Source organism: Poecilia mexicana, unplaced genomic scaffold, assembly GCF_051168715.1.
Source record: "Poecilia mexicana isolate PSO_F unplaced genomic scaffold, ASM5116871v1 scaffold_9, whole genome shotgun sequence".
NCBI classification, from domain to species: Eukaryota; Metazoa; Chordata; class Actinopteri; order Cyprinodontiformes; family Poeciliidae; genus Poecilia; species Poecilia mexicana.
In genome coordinates this window covers 34,046,633-34,068,662 of record NW_028263378.1, presented here as the reverse complement: position 1 = coordinate 34,068,662, position 22,030 = coordinate 34,046,633, and the positions used below count along the sequence as shown (strand labels likewise).

Below are 22,030 nucleotides of genomic sequence, written 5' to 3'. Positions count from 1 at the left end.
GTTTTTTTGGAGAGTACTTAATCAAAGCAGAAGTTAAGTTTAAAAGTCACAGTGTGTGCTCTGCTTTGCAGTTCAATGTCAACCTGTCGAATCCACCGAGCTGAATGCTGTGTGTGTCCTACCTTTTCTCTTACAGGGTGAGTCAGGCAGCTGTAGCTGGTCATAGGACCTGCAGCTGGAGGTCTGCAGGTGAGGAGGTGCCTTTAAATATGAGCTGGATTCCTGTGTCAGATGTCAGCTGAAGGAGGAACAGCTTATCCTGCTCTCTTTCGTCGTGACTAACAACTTTGCCTATGAGTTATTTTAAAGTCACAGTTTTTATAATTATGCTTACCCTGTCAACATCATAACTGGATTACTTCCAACCGAAGGACTATGGGATTTTTTTACTTTGAACTTTAACTCTACGTTTTCCACTTCCAAGCTGAATCAGGGGAAGATGCCTCTGGCCGACCCTGGGGACATTAGCAGTATTATACAAAATAAAGCAACTCTTCCTCAAATCAACGGTAAGGTCGTACGCCCCGCACCAAGCAGCTCACTGTGGACCTCTCTGGGAACTAAGCGGAAGAAAAGTTTCCCATTTGAAGGCGACTAACAGGAAGAACCCCTCACCTAGACGAATCAGAATGGCCAGCTGTGAGACAAAACCCACATTCGACTTCAACACCTGCTCCACTAAAGAAAAATAAACAAGCAGCTGGAACCGAAACAACTCCACCGACCTGCTTCTAAGGACAAAGTGATAGCACAAACCTCAACACATTCCGACTCCATGGGAAACTCACTGAAAAACAGATTTTCTGCAATTCAGCAGGAACCTCTGTGGGAAACCTTGCCGTCAAACATCAACAACAGGTATGGAGCAAGATCAATACATCAACCCCCCAAAGTGAACACCAGGAAAATAAAAGATAAGTGCTCATTGTCAGAGATGAGGCAGTAAATGGAATCAGTCATTTTTGCAACGCCAAGAGTCCTTTAACAAAGAAAACACTCTTTCTCACCACTGATAAGCTGGAAATTGAGACTCTAGTTGCACATGTTGGTGCAAATGATCTGGTAAAACAAAGATCAGAGATTCTGAAAAAGGACTTTAGCACTCTTCTGAACACTATTGGAAATCTAAAAATGAAGTTGTTTCTCACTGGTCCGATTCTATCAACTTGATGGGGAGACAAAACAATACTTCAGATTGCCACAAATGGCTGATTAAAGCCTGCTTTGCAAGCTCAGTGACCTTCATCGATAACCTTTGGATCTATTGGCAGCGCTTTCACCTCTTTGGAAGAGGCAGACGCAATCTTAATAAACATGGGATAAAGCTACTCACTGTAAACCTTTCATTTTATCAACAAGAACAACGTGATCACCCCCTCAGAAGAACAGACTCAAGGACAGCTGATTAGGATGCAATCCTCCACATATAAGGAACAAATTATTCCAAAACAAACTGACAAAACATCAACTGGAGTCAGATCAAATGGTTTGTCCTCTCTTCTGCCTTCCCACTCCTTCAAAGAAGTCACAAGACACCTCTGAAGAAATGTTTTCTCAGGACCTGAGCTTCTCAAATTTACAGATGGAATGAACCAACAAGTTCTTCTCAGTACTTTTATACTGAATTCTCACACAGCAGACTTTACTTCATCTAAGCCACCTGGCACTGACTGCCCAGAGGATCCACCACTCTGTGTGTCTAAGGTCTGAAACCGGGGTACAACATTTTGTTTACACTCGTTTTCCTCCAGAATGTGTCTGGCCTCCCCATACTACAAAAGAGGACAGTACCTGTCTGAATCACTAAAAGAAAAATTACAAAAAACAGAAATACAAAATAAAGTGGTCTCAATTCAAACCTCAGTCTCCTTACTAAAACAACTGGAAATTCAGGAGCTATCTGCCACCAAGTCACTTAAATTGGCTCTTTTAAACATAAGATTATTATCAGCTAAAGGTCTATTAGTAAATGACTTCATCACTGAACATAATACTGATGTTATGTTTCTGACAAAAAATGGTTGGATGACAATAACGAATCACCTGTACTAATCGAATTAACAACTCTGTCATGATTTGTGAGGTTGAGTGGTGAGGGTGGACGCAGACAGGACCCAGGATGATGATGATGATGAAGATTTAATAAATAAACCACAGAACGGAACAACAGGCAGCAAGATGTTACACGACGAGGATCCGACAACAGACAAAGTCAACAGGTGGGACTAAATACACTGGGAGGGTAATCAAAGAAACGAGACACAGCTAGGAACAATCAGGACGGCACAGAGACTCAGGGAAAAACAGGACACAGAAAACCCTCTAACACACAGAAAAACACAGATCACTACAGTATCCCCCCCCTCAAGAGTGGCTACCAGACGCCCAAAAAAAACAGTTAAACAAAAAACAACCCATCAGGATGGGCGGAGGGCAAGAGTCCACAGGGAACAAAAACAAAAAAAAACTCAGTGCCAACAAAAAAAAAAAAACACACACGGCCAGGGCAGGACCTGCTGTGGAGAGTCTGGGGGCCGACCACGGTGCAGCAGGCGGAATCGAGGAGGCGGGTCTGGCAGTCGCCACCGCCGCAGGAAGATTTGCCGGAGCCACGGGGGGCAGCGACGTCGGCACAGGAAGCAGAGTCGTGGAGGCTCTGGAAGGCCAGCAGGAGGGCTGGCTGCAGGGTCTGGAGGGCTGGCTGCAGGCTTCGGAGCACAGGGAGGCGGAGCACTAGGAGTCTCTAGCACTAGGAGTCACTAGCAGACTCAGGGGTCGGAGCCAAATCGGCAAACTCAGGGGGTGGAGCCAAATTGGGAAACTCAGGGGGTGGAGCCAAATCGGCAAACTCAGGGAAACTCCAGAGCGGGCTCGGGAGGAGCACAGGGAGGCAGGGAAGCAGCAGACCCTGGGGGCTGCTCCACGGCAGTTGGCACAGGAAGCTCGGAGGAGGCACTAGGAAGCTCGGATGGAGCACAGGGAGTCAGAAGCTTGGAAGGAGCACAGGGAGTCAGAAGCTCAGGAGGAGCACTAGGAGTCTCAGGAGGAGCACAGGGAGTCACAAGCTCAGGAGGAGCACTAGGAGTCTCGGGAGATGTAGCCACAGGAAACTCTGGGGTTGGGGGCACAGGAAACTCTGGGAGCTGCTCGCCAGCAGTGGGCAAAAGGACCTGCGGCAGCTGGGACAGACGCTGCCTCGGTGCAGGGACCGGAGGCAGCTGCAGGTGGCGCCCAGGTATAGGGACCTCCGGGGCTTAGGGTAGCGGTGACGACTTGGCGCAAGGGCCTGGACCTCTGGCTGGGCCCCACTCCAGACAGGGATATCGCCAGCCTCGATCCCCACCGCAGAGCTCCACCACAAAACTCCTCCAACGGGACCACTCTGAGCCACTGCCAAGGGTTCCACCGTCTATTTTGGGTTCGCATCATGGGTCTCTCACTGTTTATGTGGTCAGATCCTACTGTCATGATTTGTGAGGTTGAGTGGTGGGGGAGGACGCAGACAGGACCCAGGATGAGGATGATGATGAAGATTTAATGAATAAACCACAAAACGGAACAATAGGCAGCAAGATGTTACACGACGAGGATCCAACAACAGACAAAGACAACAGGAGGGACTAAATACACTGGGAGTGTAACCAAAGAAACGAGACACAGCTGGGAACAATCAGGATGGCACAGAGGCTCAGGGAAAACAGGACACAGAACCCTAACACGCAGAAAAACACAGATCACTACAGCCTCCCAATTACAATGTTTTAAGTCAGAATACAAAACATAAAAAAGGAGGAGGGGTGGACTCCATTTTTAAGAATTTCATAAATTCTAATAAAATCTTTTTCGGTCTCTCTTTCGGTCTCCCTCTTGAATATCTGGGAATTGAGATAAAAGGCCTTCAATGAACTCTGACACTAACTCATACAAAAATCCAACATATGAGGAAAAGTCTTTATTGACTTTAATGAACTTCTATGTCTCATATGCATCAAATATGACTGTTTAATAATTGTGGGAGCTTTCAACATCCATGTTGACAAGACAGAGTCCCAAGACAGAGGGGCAAACAAGCTATGTGGTAAATTTGATCATTTTGGTCTGACTCAACATCAAAACAGCAACACACACCGAGGACACACACTGGACCTCTCTGCACTTCAGACTTCCAGTACAAGTCTGATTGCTGTCATCGACAGAAATACTCTGATGACTCTGCAGTTGTTGGGTGTATAAGAGATGGACAAGAGACTGAGTCCAGAGAGCTGGTGGACTGCTTCGTGTCATGGTGTAGAAATAATCTTCTCTTAATTAAATATGAACAAAAAGGAGATGATTGTTGATTTCAGAAGGAACAGGGCTAAATCAAACCCTATTTCCATAATGGGAGAAGAAGTGGAGGTGTTTGAGGAATAAAAATATCTCAGTGTTCGCCTTGACAACAGACTGGACTGGAGACTTAACAGTGAAGTATCGGAACAGAGCGAACTACATTTCTTGAGGAAGCTAAGATTCTTCAAGGTTTGCACCAAGATGTTGCAGATCTTCTATAAGTCTGTTGTTGAGAGTGTCACCTCTTCTGCTGTCATCTGTTGGGGTAGCAGCATTAGAACCAGGGACGTAAAATGGCTCAACAGCCTGAACAAGAAGGCTGGATTTGTTCTGGGGGCGACTGTGGAACCTTGTGAGATGATGATCCAAAGAAGGATTCTTGATAGGATCAAGAAAATTATGGACAACCCTGACCATCCTCTTCATTAGACTGTCTTGGGAAGGCAGAGTATCTTCAGTAAGAGGCTTCTTCTTTTTCAGTGTAGTGCAGACCTCTGTAGGAGATCTTTCCTGCCAACAGCCATCACAATCTTCAATAACTCTTTGAAGAATCTAAATTAATGAGTTATAACATTTAATTTCCCTTTGGGATAAATAAAGTATTTATGAATTTGAATTATCAGTAAGGGTGTGAATATTTCCAATGTCTCTGTAACTGATGTCACCCTATCATTTCATTATCTTTGAAAGTACAATCACCACTGACTCACTTGGCCAAAAAGCTGCTAACACAACATGTTCTTTCACAGACAACACAGCAGAAACATTTCATTAAATCTACTCTTCCTCCTCAACCTTGTGCTGTAATGATGTAGATGAGTTGGTAGGTAACTTCCACTCTCATTGATTCCATTGCTCCCATTAGAGTGAAGGTTGTGTCTGGTAGGAACAAATCTCAGTGGAGAAATGAATAAACAAATCTGCAATACAACTCTGCCTTAGGGCTGAATGTAACTGGCGTGAAACTCAACTTCACATTTATTATGAAATCTATACAGAAAGCCTGCATAGCTATTACTCAAAACTAAAATGTGCAATTGAAACGTTCTTTACAGAAATCAAATTGCAACAGTTGACACAAATCCTCCTGTGACCGAATCACCTGACCTACAATGAATTTGCCATTTTTTTTGCAGAGGAAAATGTTTTAAAAGTCTGAGGATTAATCTGCACATCCACACTAAATTCAGTACCAATGCTGTGCCCAAACAAAATAAATGCAGAAAAAAATTACTCAATTTCAACTACTTAACTATAAGAGATTAGAAGAAATTATAAATGAATTAAGCTCAAGTTCCTCCTGTCTTGATATCGTACCCACACATTTTATTAATAAAGTTATGGCTGTCTTTGCAAATGATCTGATTCAAATAGTAAACTACTCCCTCTCATCAGGTGTTTTCCTTCAGACTTTAAACAGTCTGGGGGAAAAGACTTGTCAGTGGTTCTTTTTTTATCAAACCACTGATAATCAAATCAGTACTACAGAATCACAGGCCGACCTCTGACCTCCCATTCATCAGCAAAGTTATTGAAAAAGTTGCTTTAACAGTTAAATGGCTTCCTAATAACCAACTGCTTTGACTCCTTCCAGTCTGGTTTCTGGTCTCACCACAGCACAGAGACTGGCCTAGTCAAAGTGTTCAATGATATCCATATAAACACAGATGGTGGGAGAACCACAGTGCTGGTTCTGTTAGACCTCAGTCCAGCTTTTGACCCTGTTGACCATGACATATTACTGAATCAACTGGAGAGTTGGGTCGGACTCTCTGGTCCAGAACTCAACCCAATTGTTACATAAACAACAGGGATTTCTTTGTTTCAATTGGAAACAGCTTCTCATCAAAGAGGTCAGAGGTTGCATGTGGTGTACCCCTTGGTTCAATCATAGGACCCCTCTTATTCAATATTTATATGATCTCATTAGTTCAAGTTATAACAGGAAATAAGATCAGCTACCATAACTACATGATACACAGCTCTACATTACGATGTCACCAGGTGACTCAGAACAGATGCTTAAAACAGATAAATGTGTGAATGTGCCACAACTTTCTACAGCTGAACAGAAACAAAACTGAATTTACCACCTTTTGACCTAAAGAATAACGATCAATGCAAGGGTTCACTTGCTACAGCTTGAAACTACTCCTAGATTTTGGGAGTAGTTTCTGAACATCACCCTAGTTTTAAAGTCCCGACACTGAAATACTTTTGTTAGTTTATAAATCTCTGAACGGTTTAAAAGCACAATATATTAATGATCTGCTGTTGTTGTATCAACCTTCCAGACCCCTCAGGTCTTCCAGAATCAAACATGGAGAAGCAGCATTCAGCTTCTATGCACCTTAAATCTGGAACAAACTTCCAAAAAACTGCTAAACAGAGTTCCTTTAAATCTAGACTAAAAGCCCAGCTAGTTAGAATTGCTTTTGAAACATAATCAATGAAACAATCAATAATCTGATGTGTAATGATGACAATCGACAAAATGTAATGTTTCAATTTTTGACTGCGTATTCAATGATTTTGTATTTTTGTGTTTTTATGATGTAAAGCACTATGAAATACCTTGTTGCTGAAATATGCCATACAAAAAAATTTGACTGATTGATTGTGTGATTTCTCGTTTCTGTGTGTACTCCAAATTCCTTGTTCTCGGCCAGATCTCTGTCAGAACCAATGCTGGTTCTCCCTGATCTTGTTTTGTCAAAGGCATTCCCCGTCCCTCCTGGCTCATCTTGATCGGCCGTCCTTCGCTTTCGCTCTCTGGTCACCATCCTGATTCCTCTGCTCCAGAACCTTAACCACCTGCTCACCAGCCTGCCACCCTCCACTCTCACTCATGCATGAAGACATCATTCAGAAAAGACCATCCTCATATCGCTCCCCCACTCGCAGCCGATCTTGGTCTCAGTGGATAGACGACCCTCCTTGGATTCCCCTCACCTCCTTTGCAGTCGCATATTGATCTCCCACCCAGTCCCCTTATTAATTCACTCACCTTTTTCTCCATCAGTGCAAACGCTTTCTGGTCCTCATCTCCTACCATCAGTTCTCCTGTCTATTCCTGCTGCTGCAAATAAACTTCTTACTTTAACTGTATCCGAGTTTGAAATTGTCGAATGCATCAGAGCCTGATATAACAAATATGACACAACCGCAAATATAACCTGCAGTTGCGCTTTCAGAGGTGCGTGATGAGCATTTCATGAGAATGATATATCTTTGTGAACAAAGAATTATATGCGGAGTGTGCGTTTACATCTCACACACACTGCCCAGTGCATGGCTCTGACTGCGCTGCAGCTGATAAACATATATTCACTGTCTTGTTATCCCTAATATTGCATATCATTTTAGTTACCTTGGTTGCTTTTGTGTGGGTTCTCATCCATTTCTCGACTTCCTCAGTCTTCTTTTTGTGGACAGCAAGTTCACCCTGTACAAAGACAAAGCTATGTTATAAGAGAGACATTTAATTTCTCATTTAAGGTGTTTGTGCTGAAACATCATAAATGTTTACGGAACATAATAGCATACTGAACATAATCTCATAAATACACTAGACATGTTAATAGTTCAGCAATGCAATAAAGGATACAAATATCCCAATTCTTTTTCTAATAATTACTTTACTTTAAGTTTACACTTTTGGCAGTATTTCTTGTGGGCCGATGGGCAGGAGCATCGGCCCAGTAGAAAGCTAGGAAGCCACCGATTCCAACTCTATTTCTGGCTGATGTCCACTCACTGGATAACAAAGTGGATCTCTTATCCAGTGAGTGTTTTCACAGAGATTAAGAACTGTGCTGTTCTTTGCTTAAGAACAAAGAAGATCTGTTTTTTGTTGTTCTTCTATGGCATGTTGTTTAACATGCCAAATCAATGGTCTTCAGTGATTCCGAGCTCTGAGAAATTATGACAGTGAAATGTCAACCATACTATCAGTGGAGTTTCCTGCAGTGTTTCACTATTGTTTACATCCCGCTGGGTGCTAACGCTAATGAAGCATCAAAGGAAATGTTTGACACCATTAGCTCACTGCAGATAAAACACTCGGAGGGGTTTTATGTGGTTGTGGGGGACATTCTGCTCAGTTTTTACCAGCATGTCCCCTTGTCTTTCCCACACAGGGAGACAACACTCTGGACTGTGTGCACATCAACATTCATGATGCATACAAAGATCTCCTTTCCACTCATCTTGGCCTCTCCAACCACATAAGAGAGGCCAAGATGGGACCTCTCCACCAGAGGGCAACTGGCACCATTCTGCTGATGCCAACATATCATCCGCTGATGTGACGGATTAGGCCAACTAAGAAGACAGTCACTGTGTGGCCCAGGGATGCAGCTTGTGTGCTCCAGAATTGTTTTCAGTGGAGAACAGAACACACTTCCTGTGTCCTGGGCTTCATCTCTAAGTGTGCTGATGATGTCACCACCACCAAGACAGTAAACCGTTACCCGAACTAGAAACCCTTGCTGAATGCTGAGGTGAGAGTTCTGCTGAAAGTTAGTTATGAAGCATTCAGGACAGGTGAGGCATCAGCACTCTGAGAAGCGAGGACAGAACTGACTGCAGGCATTGTGAGGGCCAAAGTCACATACCAACCAAAAGCATTACCATCGTTAGTCATGAGGTGCTTCAATAGGCCAGTCATGGCCCACATCAAGGATTTCATCAACGTCTCTATGGGCCCCAATCAGTATGCCGACAGGAAGAATCGCTCCACTGCTGAGCCATTTCATCGTCGGGAGAGCGGACCAATCACACCGCTGGTGCCTCTGCACGTTGCCTCGAGCAATGCCGCTGTTTGATGTCTAGCTTACCTTGGTGTGGGTCACGCACGCCTCCTTTCACTCAAACTGGACACAGGCTGACCTGAATGGAATTATTTTTCTTTGACGAACTCCACATCGAGGTAAGAGTTTAAAACCAGAGGTGTGCCAATCGATCGGCCACCAATCATAATTGGCCGATTTCCGTGAAAAAGTGTATGGTTGGTGAACGCCGATCACTGTCTCTTGTTGCAGATCACCAAAACCGATCACATGTAGGGCTGTTGTAAACAAATATTTTAGTAATCGAGTAATCTATCGATTATTCTTACGATTAATCGAGTAATCGGATAAAAAAAAATTATAAAATGAAATATTGGTAAATCTGGCATAATACCAGTGTTACTATCAGATATCAATATCAGTCCAATTTTTCATATTTGAGCATCCCTAACAGTTGCTTTTTTGTAGTTTAGAAAACTAACCTGTAACAATAATAGCTCACTTTCTAAGTTAACCAGAAGAAAAGTTATAGAAAAATCTGAAATTATATTGAATTTAATAACAAAGAGGCAGGCTCACAAATGTGCTTATAAAAAATGTCTACAATCCAGCTTTTAGTTTATGTATTCATCTTCAGTGAGTTTAATAGATTAATTAAACTCACCTTACCACCTAACCTGTCACGCTTTGGGTTTGAAAATACGGGAAATACCGCCTGGAGTGGGAGGAGAGGGCGAATGAAGAATGTAAGATGGGGTGGAGGGGAGGAAATAGACCAGTGGACTGACGAACCGTTAGACCGGGGGACGAACACGGGGGGAAGCAATACGGGATATTTACGACACCTTCACTGGTCACACTCAGAAACTCATCTACCAGCCATGTACGATGCGCTCCGCCACCCGTTTCTTCAGACCGGGATATGAAATTTATTGTGCGGTTCGTCGGTAAAGCTACATTTACACGGTAAGCATCAGCTACTCAGCCGCCCGCCCTGTTCAGGCTATCCGCTCACCTCAGCGCTCTTCCCGCCGTTCGCTTTCAACCAGCAGCCCCGGAGGAGAAATGCTGCCGTACTCCAGGCATTCCCCCAGTCATTTTAAGGATGCTTATTGGTTCCCCAAAAACGATAAAAAGTCGGGCATTATCATCAATCAATAAAATCCCCACGGGCCAATCTTGAAGATTGGACTTTATGCCGCTGAGACTTAGCTTTTGTCAACAACTCAGAGGCGGAAGTGAGAGCTCCGCGCAACGCAAATGAAGTCCCGGCCGGAACACGGTGCGCTAACTAATAAAACATAAATTAACGAAGCTTCGAGGCAGGTAAATTTTCCTCGAGGAATTTTAGTAATCGAGGTACTCGAACCATTCGAGGAATCGTTTCAGCCCTAATCACATGTATCTCACTTCGCAACCTGCGTGTGGGCCGAGCCCCCCCCCCCAGGGGGCGCTGTGCCATTGCAGGGGGTGGGTGGGCGGATGAGAAAAAAAACAAAAAACATGAAGCTGTATGCGCAGGGTTTTTACCTTAGAATGGCCAACTCTCTGTTATTCCTATGTCAATTTGATACAGTAGGGCAGGGGTCCCCAAGTTACGGCCCACGGGCCGGATCCGGCCTGCCTCCTCATTTGGTCCGGCCCCCTGAACAATACCGGATCCGGCCTGCCTCCTCATTTGGTCCGGCCCCCTGAACAATACCGGATCCGGACCGCCTCCTCATTTGGTCCGGCCCCCTGAACAATACCAGAGAGCAGTCAGTGTTGTTTTTCATATATATGTGGATTTTTCTTCAACCACCAGGGGGGCTCTTGAACAGATATGAAACTTAGTTTCCCTCAATGGAATATATACTAGTCAGTACCAGTCACCGTTTCGCTCACGGTTTTTTTCCATTTGCATTCTGGGTAAAAATCTATCTACAAACGCGAATATGTCGTCGGCAGTAATCCACCCCCCCGGTCCACAGTTTCACACAACATGAGCGCTCCGACACTCGTGCTAGCTTTACACCTCTGCGGCAGTGAAGGAGACCTGCTGCTGCTGTGCAGAGCTACACAGGTGTGTGTTAGAACTTTTCACAGTTTTTCCCCCAAACTAACAGACTGAGTTGAGTAAAGCTGTTGGATGCAGGTAATGCTAGCTAAAAGATGACTAGATAATATCATAATATCAATACATCACCTTAAGCTTAACAAGTAGCCTGTAGACTACTGATGCTGTTGTCTATGTTCTGTTACGTACGTACGTTCATACGTACGACAGAAAATGTATGTCGTGTGGAACTACTGTATAACGTACTGAGTGAATGGGGAAGTTTGCGCGTTGCGGCGGAAAATTCGGGGGTGAAGCATGTCAAAATGCATCACAATGTATCTAATATGACATGTAAAAAACAAGCACTTGACGGAGTTCGGCTATATCGAGGCTCAATGCAGGAAAAAAGCACGAAGCTGAAGTTGGTTTCCAATTCCAGCTTCCAATAGCTAAAGGGCGATTCCACTTAATTTTTCACTATTTTCTGCATCTTTAATCAACTCTAGTTTAAAAACTACAACACCTAGACACTTGAAACTTGGACTGGATTATTCTCTTCTTCAAACTGAATATTTAAAACCTTGTTTGTGATTTGTGAAACCTTTTCCTGATTTGTGAAAACTCAAAGTTCAATAATCACCTTTTTTTTCTATCTGGATCACACTAGAACTGCACTAATTAAAAAACTACAACACCTAAACTCTTCAAACCTGGACTAGATTATTCTGCTCTAATAGCAGAATATTTTAATCCATGTTTGGAATTTATGAAACCTTTATGTGATTTGTGAGGCTTCACTGAAGATCAGATTACTATTCATATATGTTCCATGCATTTTTTTCAAATTCAATTCTAATTCAAAACTACTTTATTAATCCCAATGGGAAAAAAATGTTGGTGTAACTCATTCATTTTTCAAAGAGTTATTGTAGATGGTGATGGCTGTTGGAAGGACATATCTTTTGCAGGGGTCTGTTAAGTGAAGCTTCACAAATCACAAACATGATTCTAAATATTCTACTATTAGAGCAGAATAAGTTAGTCCAAGTTTGAAGAGTCTAGTTGTTGTAGGTTTGGAATTACAGCAGTTCTCTTGTGACCGAGATAAAAAAAAAAGTGGTGATATCGCACTTTTTGGAAGTTTCACAAATCAGAAAAAAGCTTCACAAATCCCAAACATGGTTTTAAAAATTCTGCTATTAATTGAAAAAAATCTGATCCAGGTTTGAAGTTTCTAGGTGTTGTAGATTTGGAATTAGACCAGTTCTAGTGTGATCCAGATAAAAAAGTGGTGATATCGCACTTTTTTGAAGTTTCACAAATCAGAAAAAAGTTTCACAAATTCCAAACATAGTTATAAATATTCTGCTATTATAGCAGAATAATCTAGTCCAGGTTTGAAGTGTCTAGGAGTTGTAGTTTTTTAATTAGAGTAGATCTATGGTGATCCAGATGCCAAAAAATGGTGAAAATTGAACTTCATTGAGTTTTCACAAATCAGATAAAGGTTTCACAAATCCCAAACATGGTTATAAATATTCTGTTCTTAGTTGAGAATAATCCAGTCGAGGTTTGCAGAGTCTAGGTGTCATAGTTTTGGAAACAGAGCAGTTCTTGTGTGACCAAGATAAAGAAAAGTGGTGAAATCGCCCTTTTTTGAAGTTTCACAAATCAGGAAAAGGTTTCACAAATCACAAACAAGGTTTTAAATATTCAGTTTGAAGAAGAGAATAATCCAGTCCAAGTTTCAAGTGTCTAGGTGTTGTAGTTTTTAAACTAGAGTTGATTAAAGATGCGGAAAGTAGTGAAAAATTAAGTGGAGTCGCCCTTTAGCTATTGGAAACTGGAATTGGAAACCAACTTCAGTGAGCGCCGCTCAACCTCCACCCAGCAGTGAACTCTCACACGAACTTAACGCTGCAGCATGGAAGTTAAACAGACAAAATATTTTGAATATGTACTAAAACTTTCGCTATGTCCTAACATAAGATGGATAGTCTCTGAAAAAATAATCAATCTTTTCTGCCTCCTCCTGTGTTCTGCAGAATTACTCAACTCAGTCAAAACCAACCAATCAGAACCAGAACAAAACAGTCATGTTCTCAAGAAGTTTTGATTTAGTAACTCAGGACTGTTTATTTTGATGCAACCTGTGTTTAGCATTGAATAAATGTTTCCTTTTTTACTTGACATTATTTGATATAGGCAGTGTTATGAGATTTATTTGACTTATGTATAAATTAGGCTGTTGAGAGCCTTACTGTTAAATATTGTTTTACTGATTGCAGATTTTTCAGTTGTCCTTTTGACTGAATAGCTGCTGTAATTTGCCTGCAAGTATTTTTGCATGATTATGTCTAAATTAGGTGAATTTATTGCCAGATCTATTTAAATTTTGCCAGATCATTTATTTTCATTTATACGTAACACGAAAAATTAACAGTCAATCCAGGTGATCGGAATCGGCAGAAAAAACCTGATCGGAGGATCCCCATTTAAAATCCACCGCCTTAGCTCTGGTTGCACAGCTCAACGTGAACCGCAGGAATAACTTGTAGTTGTGCTTTCAGAGGTGCGCGCTGAGGGAGTGGTGACAATGATTTATCTTTGTGAACAATTATGTGGGGCGCCGCCCAGCGTGTGGCCCTGTCTTCTCTGTAAAGTTCATGTCTGTGTTCCCAGTTGGCCGGAGCGTTAGTGGTTAACGAACCAGCGCTAACCGATCATCATGCAAGTTCAGCCCGGTGAGAAGCTTTTGCGCTCTCTTCGTAGTCATGCTTCACGCTGGTTTATATTATTGTATTATTGTTTTTAGTATTATTTTTCTGGTTACACAAAGCACCAAACTATACAAAATGCTTTGTCCACTTAAGGCTCCAATATACTCGGGCGTACTTCGAAGCGGACGTCCGCCGGACATGTCCGTGCAAGGATAGATTTTTATCATAGACATAATATAAGGGTTAGGGTCTATGATTTATGTCTATGATTTTTATGACCGCGTACTCGGTGTCGCACAGTAAACTGCCTGGAGGAAACAGTTTTAACATCGGACTGGTTTCCATGTGACACCGGGCTGATACGGTTGATAACTATAACTTTACTCGTATAACCTAGGGTTATACGAGTTCATATTGTTTCAATGTTGAGATCAACGTGATAAAAGTCAATATAAAGTTGTCATGGCGACGTGATAGACACGTAAGCGAAAATACTTAACAGCAACAGGCTTTATATATTCACGCAAATATTGACATGGTGAATTATGCAGAATTATGAGAATAAAAAACAAGACATCATCCCAGACTTCTTCATCAGCAGCAGAGCAGAGAGGTGGTCCAATAAGTTGAGTCTGACTTTTTTTTCTCCCAACAACGGCAAGGAACAATGATCGGGTATGTGCTCATTTTCGATTGGTGCACAAATTATTACACCGATCACAATTGTGCTTTCGGAACATAATAAACAGAGCTTATTGAAAGGTTCCCTGATTACTGCTAAAGCCAGCGCCGCCTCCTGCTGCTCCTCTGCCCGCAGTAGGAAGCTGTGCTGCTCCGGGCAGCGGCTCACTGTCTGCCGGGTGAACCGACATGTCACTGCCTTTCTCTGTCCCGCACTGAGAGCCGAGTTAAAGCTTCTCAGAAGGAGAAGAAACAGAGCTAGGCACCCAAATAGTTAATCAAACTTGCTAGTTCTCATTAGGATTGTGTGAAATAAAGGAATTTGTCACGAGAGAATTTCAGGTAATCAGTAGCTCGAGTATGAAGACACAACCGTCTGCGGAAGCTGAGTACGCGCAGTTCACGGAATGCGTACAGTACACCCGAGTATACTGGGGCCTCTAGTCAGCCAGCACGAAAATCAGAAAAATTCATTCCACAAATTTGAGCAACCAAAGCAGTCTCTGTGACGTTTATTAAAAACTCCACAGGCACAAAATGGAAGAGTTACTAAAGGCACATTAGCAGCACTGAATTAAATCTCTCATTTGTTGTGCATCTCTGCGCAGTGCAGTGGATTTAACCCATCATACAGGGCCGGTCCAAGGCTGTATGAGGCCTCAAACTCAAAGATTAAACTCAGATTGTTGCTGTGGTACAAAACAATCTAACTATGAATATTGTTCTTTGAACTTTTACAAAGAAAACTTTCCAAGTCCTTAAAATCTTGCATTTAAATGTTAAACTATTTAAAATATCTTAATTTATGTATGCTGAAACCATTAGGTCAAATTTAGCAGCATTGATCATCTCAATAAACAAATGTTACATTTACGTTTGTGTTAAAATGTTAGCATTATGGGGCCCTTTAATCCCCATAAGGGGGGCCTTATGGAGCCACTGATTTATTCTGGATTAAACAGAAGTGCAAATAATTGATATTGATATTCATTTTGACTGTATTTTTTGATTTGATGTTTTTAAGACTAGTGGTGGATTCTAAACAGCGTTTCACTGGCAATGTTTTCCAGACACATATTTGCCCAGTAATATTTTTACATTTCCTGTCTACTTAACATCTTTTAATACAAACACGGTGGAGCGCCTCGGCGCCTCAATCACTGGGCTTAGCAAGTTTTCTGGGGGAAACCCTGAATATGTTTTCGTCACATTAAAGCAGTGCACCCACTTGTCATTGCCCTAAGTGCTAAAGTTTACCTGTGAACAAGGTGAATACTTGTCAACCCATGGTTCATCTGGACCGCTTTCATTTGATTTCGTCATCCAAAGAGAACCATTTCGGTCTTCTTTCCATTTTCTAGATCTCCTCTCTTCAGATTGAAAGCCCCAAATTTGTTTGTCCTCGCTCTTGGCAGATGTATCACAGAAGGATGGATCCACCCAGCAATTTACCTAATATTCAAGAAGAAGAATTTAAAGAGTGGTAATTAAGACCTTATGTGCATACCCAAATTTGCACCCTCACACTAACAGAACGTATTTAATTTTATCAGCAATATTAATAAAATACACACTTGAATTTTGTACCCAAAGTATATGTTCCAATATCCTTTGGGTACAAAAACATATCGTAATGCATACAAATACTTATTTTATACTAATATATAATACTTATACCTGTAATATTTCTAAGACATTACAATGGGCAAGTTTTACAATAAAACCAAAATAATATTTCCACTGTAATGTTTACACATTTCTGGCAGTTGGTGAAAATTTAATTTAGAGATTTTAAAAACATAAAATTTCAGTTTAACTCCATCATAATATCAAGTTCTTTCTCAAACATTTGACAGTTTCACCATTTTATGTTTTATAACAACAAATACATATACACATTTATCATACTCCTTTTAACCCGTTACCAGGACTGATAACAGTGACGCATATGAACAAAAAGCAAAATCTGGTTATTTTAGCTTTTCATTCAAGTTTAATTTTTCTGATTATTTGAGTGACCTGTCCAGGGTGACCCCGCCTCTCGCCCAGAACCTTAGCTGGAGATGGGCACCAGCACCCCTCCCGACCCCACTAAGGGACAAGGGTGTAAAAAAGATTAACATGCAAACATCAAAGAAAGACCCCAGGCCTGGATTCCAACCCATGACCTTCTTCCTGCAATGAAAAGGGTTATCGACTGTGCCACTGTGAAGCCCCATCATCACCAATTATTATTCACTATTTATGTGAACTACAGCTAGTGTGTGCCATAGTGTGCACATCTACAGGTTACCTGGAAATGCCATGTCTGACTTAGACATACTTTGTCTTTTGGACCATTTCAACATTTTGAAATCACATTAACCAAAATGTGTGATGAGTTCAAGAAAGGAAGGAGTTTAGCAGATAATACTGAAATGTCTAATTTATTCAGTTACTAGTCTAAAATTTTCTGGAGCTGATACTTTTAGGTTTCTAGACCTAAAAAAAAACACTAAACTCCTTTTTTAGGTCCAAAAAAAAAAACCCTCATACAAACCCCCCCAGTAAACTGGGAATTCCCACTGTAAAAGCATATTCATGGCAGACAGAATAGCCTATGATTATGAGCAAAGAGCCACCCGTGATTTTGCTGCCACTAATGCTTAAGGACTGCTTCAAATTTTATGAAAAATAATTACATTTTCTTTCTATGAAAGATATCAAAACTCGGACAAAATAGAATCGGGTTTTGGGATCAGATTTGGCCATTAGTCTCAATGTAAATTATACATTTACACTGAGACACAACCATTTTAAAAACAATTTAATTGTTTAAAATTAAACCATTTAAACCGTTCAAGAATGGTGATGGGGTGTATCTACGAATTCATAGTCGAATATATTAATAATAAAGTTAATCATTCTAGTGTTTTAGAATGCAACATCTACAATAAATAAGCAGATAATAAGTATGGTTCGAAACTAGGCTAACCTGTGTTTAAACGCAGCAGACACAAACAGATGGTATGTGTGCCATCTTATTGAAACACTTACTCGTCCTGAGTTGGCTTTATCTTCCAAGGAAAACTTTTTCATCTTTGGTCGTAGCTTTGAGTACAGAGGAAATTACTGATAGAGAACTGTTCCAGATACTCTTTCAGCAGCAAATGAGTCTTCAAAAAACGCCGCAACTCCAGTAAGGTTGAAATTAAATATGCCGTAGCACTTCTGGGAGACATAGCATGCTGCTTTAGATCTTCTAAAACCAAAGCCTTCTTCCTCTTTTTCTATTTCATGGCGTAAGCAAGCTGTAAGGTCCATTGTCGCCACCTACAGGACTGGAATGGAGATAGATTAACAAAAAATGTTTGCATTCTTTCTGCTAAATTTGTGACCTTCAAAAAAGACATACCGTTTTTTTTTTCTATTTTATTTTTAAGATTTAGGTGGATCAAGCTTCTTCATGATCTATGTTTTCTTCTTTGTATGTTCAGCAGTCCATGAAGTCAATTTTGTAGACTGCAACAATCATCCTATTTTATATTTATCCTTTTAGTTGAACAGTCCATGTTCAACCCCATAAATGGACATCCCTGCAAACAGCCCCTTAGTAGGAACATTAGTTTGGTTAACTGTGGATGCAAAGAGCTTGTAATCTAAATTTAGTGTTGCTATGTGTTGTTATGAACTGGGTTCCATTTAGTCTTTATCTGTCTTTGGAATTAATTCGATTACTGCCTGTCTCTACAATACCTTCAATCTTCACCTTCAAGTGTGTTGAAGAAGCAAAGAACATTGGAAAAAAAAATAATAGTAGCGCCAGCAGTTGTTTTATAATATTCTGCTAGAAAAAACTCCCTACATGACCGACATCCTTTTTTTTGTACTTGAGATTGCCTTATTTAATTGCATCGGATCCAATTACAATTACACTTAAGTGTGCAGTTAGCATTTCTATAAGTTGGCATCATTTTCCTTCTGAGGTCTTATTTTTTCTAGCCTATTTCCACATGAATCTTAAAATAAATTTGATGTTCTACAAATAAATAATGGGAAAATTGTGGATCTTTACTGAGAGTTTCCAAACTATGTTGCTGCCCGCTTCACCGCCATACTCAGAAGTCTGGGAACAATTCTTAGACATGTTATGTGTATTGAGCATTGGAAATCAGTACAACTGTATTATGATCCTATATTTTAAAAGCTTATCTGAAAACAGTGTATAAAAATGGTAGGACAAGATGTCCAGGGTATGGCATGATTATGAGACCATACCCTGGACAGGTCACCAGTCCATCACAGGGCAACACAGACAAACAGGACAAACAATCAAGCACACACACACACACACACACACACACACACACACACACACACACACACACACACACACACACACACACACACACACACACCTAAGGAGAATTTAGAGAGAAACCAATAACCTGACAGTCATGTTTTTCGACTGTGGGAGGAAGCCAGAGAATCTGGAGAGTACATATCAGTTAAACTCGAGAGATCAGCACAGAGATCAGAAAAACTCGACCCAAAAAGTTCAAGCAATCAAAACAGTTTCTGTGGCACTTATTAAAAACTCAACAGAAACAAAATGGAAGAGCTACTAAAGCCACATAAATTAAATCTCCTGTTTATCCCTCTGTGTCCTGCATAGATGCAGTATAGCAGGTCTAGCTCATCATGCAGGGCCAGTCCAAGGTTGTATGAGGCCTTGAGCAGAATTTAAGTGCGGATGTTCCTGGCAGAACATCAGCACTTAAAGAAATCTGGGACAGGAGCCTCGTTTAACTGGCCGAGGTTAAAAGTAATCAGTGATGTGCTGTGGTGGTGCAGGGGTTAAGCACAGTCCACATATGGAGGCCTCAGTCCTCGATGTGGCCGTCGCAGGTTTGATTCCCGGCCTGGCAACCTTTGCCACGTCTTCCCCCTTCTCTCATTACCCATTTTCCTGTCAACTAACTATCAAATAAAGGCCACTAGAGCCAATAAAACCTTTAAAAAAAGTAATCAGTGAAAATTGTAATTTATCAAAATGTATTTGTGAACAAACAGCTCAAACTCAAAGATTAAGCTCACAGAATCAGATTGTTGCTATGGTAACAAAACTAACTATGAATATTGTTCTTTGAACTGTACAAAGTAAACTTATCATCTATTTAAAACCTTACATTTAAATGTTAAACAATTTTAAATATTTTCATTCAAGTATGCTGAAACCATTGAATCAATTTAGCAGCATTGATATTCTCAATAATCAAATGTTAAATTTCTATATCTGTGGTCTGTGATAAAATATTATCATTTATGGGGCAACTGGGGGCCTTAAGCAGCTGCTTAGTTCATTTATGCCATGGTCCGGATGTAAATGTGATCAGCGTTACATGGTGTTAGATCCACGAGCTGATGACTTACTTTGGATTTATCAGAAGGGCAAATAACTGATATTTATTTTAATTGTATTTTTTTATTTTTTGTTTTAGGATTCTAGTTGTGAATTTAGGAATTGTTGGCAATGTCTTCCAGTAACATAATTACCCAGTAATATTTTTACATTTCCTGTCAACATATTTAATACAAAACACGGCTTAGCACGTTTTCTGAGGGAAACTCTGCTTTCAGTTTGAAACTAAGGTTCATGTGGGTAAGACCTGTTCTGTTTCAAAGTGGCCAAACACCCCCTACAAATACTTGTCTGTATTGTGACCAAGCATTTTAACTTGACCATTTTCTTTATTATTAGTATTCCTGAAACATCTTGTATACCTTCATGAAGTTGCTATTTCTTGTGGTTTCAATCTTCTGTGGTTAATCAACCATTAAAAGGTTAACCCAGTTAGAAAGATCATACTTATTTTGTGCCTTTAAGTCACAGAAAATATTAGTCCACCTCCATAATCAGGGTCATTTTTAATCAACCCGTTTCTTCCACTTCAGTGTCTGCAACCCACTAAAGAGGTGTAAAGTGAATTAAACATTGATCTAACTGTGCTAAAGTTGTCGTGTATATCATAAATTAACAGCTGCCTGCCAGTGAAAAACACATCAACAGTCAGTCTATAGCTGGGGTCTGCAACCTGCGACTCCTCTTTGGCACGTGTGCTGTGGCTCTTAAAAACCAATTAGACATATTTTTGATCACAATACCAATAAGAAAAAGTGGTATTGTGATTAAACATTTCTTCTTTTTTCGTGGCTGTAGACAAATTTAATTTTTTTGTATCACAAAAGTGGATCTTTGAGTTGAAAAAGTTGCTAACCCCTGGTCTACAGTAACACAACTTATAAATATATATTTAAAAATATATAATTTACTCAGCAAATCAAGTTAGAGGTAAGAAGTTGGAATAAAACAGACAATAAGTATTAAAAACACGTATGAAATTAAATACCTTGAGGGAAACTTTAAACAAGCTTCAGCAGTGGAGGGTGTCTGCGTCAAGGCCATTGTAGATCAGTGTGTTATTGGTTTATATAGGAAAAATGGCACATGCCATTTCCAGGTCTTTCTGAAGCCATCTACAAGAACCAGTTGGCTCTTGAGCAACTCTGGTTAATTATTTTGACTCTTCAAAATAATCTGGCTGTGGCTGGTTTGTGGTGAAATGATGTTCAGTGAGCCTGTTGTAGCTGACAGAGATTCAGAAGTTTAGAAATGCAGCTGTAACCACATATTCCAGTCAGAAAAAGCAAAGGTACTGTTGTAAAAACTTAACTCTACCACCACATTGTAATTACAACATTTTGTATAGACAGTTAATATTGAACCAGCTGATACTTATTTGCATATAGCAAGAGAAATGCTTTCTAAATGGCAATAGATTTTAGCTGGTTTCTGGGAAGAACACCAGCTTAAAAAGCCTTGGGGAATCAGGCTTTTTAAGCTTTTTTACACATCTTTCTTAGCGTCTTCCATACTATGCCTGCAGCATTTCAATTGTTGAAAAATAACTACATTTCTAGATGATTATGCTTTAATTTCCTTCATATGTGGCTTACTTAGGTTCCTGCTGACATCTGATGTGTATTTCATGCCAATGACCCGATTTAAAAATTTAAAAATCAGAAAGGCTTTGCAATACATGATATGTAAAACCACTGTCTTTGCATCTGTTACAAACATTTAAGCTGTGTTTGCTGAATCCAGGTGGAAAGACAAACTTTATAGCTTCAGTACTGATTTCTAACAAAAGTGAAAATAATTAAGAAAAATCACAGCTATGACAGCTTTAAAATAACTGAAGTACTTCATTAAACCATCTAATGTACCAAGCACCAACAAAAAGGAGATGCCCTTAAGGAAAAAAGCAATACCCATTAATCACCAACTAGACTCTGTCTTGTAAAGTTTCCTGTAATGTAGCAAAGGTGCATTGACAACAGATGGCCGTCTATATAGTGGACACCAACAGATGTAAGTTTACAGTATATAAAAAATGTGAAAGTTGTCATTTCAGTAAATACACTTTCAATGT

General features: G+C 40.6%; 1 protein-coding gene across 4 annotated transcripts in view; it reads right to left on the bottom strand.

The window, feature by feature from the left end:
- The window catches only part of rad17 (RAD17 checkpoint clamp loader component), a 42,361-nt gene extending 24,034 nt beyond the window's left edge, over nt 1-18,327 (bottom strand). For 2 of the 4 annotated variants that reach the window (XM_088009194.1, XM_088009196.1), the window contains exons 1-3: nt 17,595-18,325; nt 15,816-16,010; nt 7,700-7,774 (exon numbers count right to left, since the gene is read on the bottom strand). In XM_088009194.1, coding sequence (XP_087865320.1) covers nt 7,700-7,774; nt 15,816-16,010; nt 17,595-17,636 — 312 coding nt within the window. In that variant the 5' untranslated portion in view covers nt 17,637-18,325. Of the gene's footprint in view, nt 1-7,699; nt 7,775-15,815; nt 16,011-17,594 lie in introns of all 4 variants that reach the window. The other 2 variants (XR_015764353.1, XM_088009195.1) reach the window with 2 other exon arrangements.
- Between the last annotated feature and the right edge of the window lie 3,703 nt (nt 18,328-22,030).